The 2,858-nt window shown below is 40.8% G+C and overlaps 1 protein-coding gene across 1 annotated transcript; it reads left to right on the top strand.

The window, feature by feature from the left end:
• Positions 1-1,370: 1,370 nt before the first annotated feature.
• Positions 1,371-2,321, top strand: LOC119530419 (arginine-fifty homeobox-like). Its single transcript, XM_037831468.1, has one exon. The coding sequence runs from the start codon at positions 1,371-1,373 to the stop codon at positions 2,319-2,321; it is 951 nt and encodes a 316-aa protein (XP_037687396.1).
• Positions 2,322-2,858: the final 537 nt, after the last annotated feature.

The raw sequence follows: 2,858 nt of genomic DNA, 5'->3' as shown, positions 1-2,858 counted from the left end.
TGTGTATATATGTGTATATGAAACTTTTGTAACCCTAGTTACACTCATCACAAAGTTTGCAAGTAGAAATCAATCATTATATATCCTCACAAAGTAGAAAAAAGGATATGGAAAGGTGCACAAAAGGAGATAAACATTTAAAGTTATAGAATATGATACCACAATGCTGATGTTTCTAAACGCATTTTACTCTGATGGACTAAACCTATGCTTATGTGAAATACCAAAGTGAAAATGACAATGAGGTACCAGAAGACCACCTCACAGAATGGATAAAATTAAAAGTTTCTGACTGTAACAACTGTTGGTGAGGATATGGGCAAAGTAACTGTCCTTTGCTGCAATCACTTTGGAAACAGCTTGTCATTATTTAATAAAGGTAAACAAAAATGTAATCCCTGATTCTACATTTCCATGTCAAGATATATACCTTAGAGAACTGCATGCTTATGTCTGAGATGTTCAGAACGTTTTTTTGTTATAGCCAAATAAGGACCACTCTTGTCTGGTGCATACCTGTGCTGTCAGTTGCTGTGTTGCTTGGGAGTTGGCTGTCATCCAGGTTACTTCAGTTGTCCTACACATGGTATCTCTGACACAGGCTAATGCATGCTTGTTCAAATAGGAGCCCCAGGGTTTGAAGGGAACGAAAGAAAGCATACAAATCCTCTTGTGAACAAGAATTAGAACTTCTCTTTCATTACATTGTATTCACCAGAGTAAGTTACAAGGCCAGTGTAAAGGGTGGGAGAAATTGATACTGATTCTTTCTGGGAGATGCTGCAAACATCTGTGTCCATTTTGCAACAACTACACCCATTAATTATGGAATCAGTTTAACTACATAGATGTTAGTACTAAGGATTTCCTTTTCAGATCTGAAGCCATCAAATCCCTACTGCTCACCTACTATTTTCTCAATATATTGTCCTATTGTTCAATCTGCAAATTACAGAAAATTATTGGATAATTTTCTTTTGTTTGTCATTAAGGAGACAAATTGCCAATATCCAGCAACTCAGGATGTAAATAACAAATGTTCACAGTGAAAAAATATCTTACATTTTATTTTTCCCCAGTTAAATATGGAAAATGTATAAACGGTTTGATATAAAAGATTGTCAGACCATGAGGACACACTGAAGAAACTGCATTTCCAGAGAGAGAAATATCAAACAGGACTGAAAATGGATACTTCGAAGGGATTCATGATAGACCTACCAATGGAGCCCTGTGGTGCCCAGATAGGCAGAGGGGCCCCTGGGAATCCCCAGCCCCACTGTTTTATCCACATGGGTGATTACAGCATGAACATGATACCACAAGAATGAGTGGATCACAGCTTTCCATCTCAGATTTCGGGACCTTTGATGAACAGAATGGCCCCAGAGAATCCCAAGCCTGAAGCTTTTGTCAACATGGGTGATTCCAGCATGAACTTGCTATCACAGAATCCAGCTGATCCCATACCCCTGCTGAACAGAATGCCCCTTGAGACTCCCCAGCCAGACCATTTTATCAATATGCATGGTTCAAGCATTTACTCAGTACCTCAGGATCAAGGCAGTTCCTCAATTTGGAGGAAGCATCATGACCATACCTCATTCTCCCACAAACAGCATGAAGAATTGGAGTCTCTATTCAGCCAGACCATGTTTCCAGATAAAAATACCCAGAAGGAACTTGCTTTGAAACTCAACATAGAGGAGTCAAGAGTGAAGATGTGGTTCAGGAACCGGCGATCCAAATTGAGGAAGCAGCAGCAGCAACAGCGATCACTGGAGAAACCAAGCCAGATCCTTCCAGCCAAGGCGAATGTGCCCATCTCATCCAGAGCAAGCACCAACCCTTATTCTTTTTTTCCTGTGGTTTCACATTCCTACAGCTTCCTTCCACATCAGCCATTAGGCCCTTCCAATTGGGCACGGGACTCTGACTTCTCTGGGAATCACACAAGGGAAACCCAAATGCAAGATCGAGAGTTGGAAATGCTTGTGGCCTCAGTTCCTGCTTTGTACTCCGATGCTTATGACATATCCCAAATCATGGAATTGTATAGTTTTCCTGATGAGAACGAGATATCCAGCTCCTCCTTCAGCTGTCTATATCAGTATCTCTCACCCACAAGACCTCAGCTAGGAGGGCAGGGTAACATGCTCAGCAATTTTGCTGGTCCAGCTGTAGGTCTATCTCCAGAGCGAACCTGGTCCAGTGGGACAAGCCAAGGCTTTGAAGCCTACCGCCTAAGATACAGCCTGGAGTTCCAGAACCCCTCCAGTATGGTGGACTACGGATTTCTGTATCAGAGTAATAGCAAATAGTATAGGCCTCATAGAAGCAGGGTCTTCCCACCCCTTGCATTTGCCTCTCTTCACTCCTTTGTCTACATTTTAACTCAGATATCATGGAAATCTTGTAAAAACTAGAGATTTTCTAAATATAGCTCAGCACCACACAATGAGCCCCCACAACTCTCCCTGGGGAAAGGCCTTCCCGGTTCCTCAAGTGGCCAATAAGACTCCATAATATTCTCTTCCCAAAACTATCTTGTACTTTTTAAAGGAGTGATAGACTGGGGCATTTAAGGTCATTCACTTTTTTTTTCATAGACTATTTTTTTAGAGCAGTTTTAGGTTTACAGAAAAATTGTGCAGAAAGAGAACAGAGTTCTCATATAACCTCTCTCATCCCCATCCCCTGCACAGTGTGGTACATTATTACAATTAATGAACCTATATTGATAGAATATTATTACCCAAAGTCCACAGTTTACATTAGGGTTCACTCTTTTTGTTGTTTATTTCTATGGTTTTTGACAAATGCATAATGTCATATATCCCTTCCAGTATCATACAGAA

Source organism: Choloepus didactylus, chromosome 3 (assembly GCF_015220235.1).
Source record: "Choloepus didactylus isolate mChoDid1 chromosome 3, mChoDid1.pri, whole genome shotgun sequence".
NCBI lineage: Eukaryota > Metazoa > Chordata > Mammalia > Pilosa > Megalonychidae > Choloepus > Choloepus didactylus.
This window is presented reverse-complemented; position numbering and strand designations above follow the sequence as displayed.

Bases quoted from the DNA above. Each gene is read 5' to 3' on its own strand.
- LOC119530419 (XM_037831468.1), top strand. From the start codon at position 1,371: ATGAACAGAATGGCCCCAGAGAATCCCAAGCCTGAAGCTTTTGTCAAC.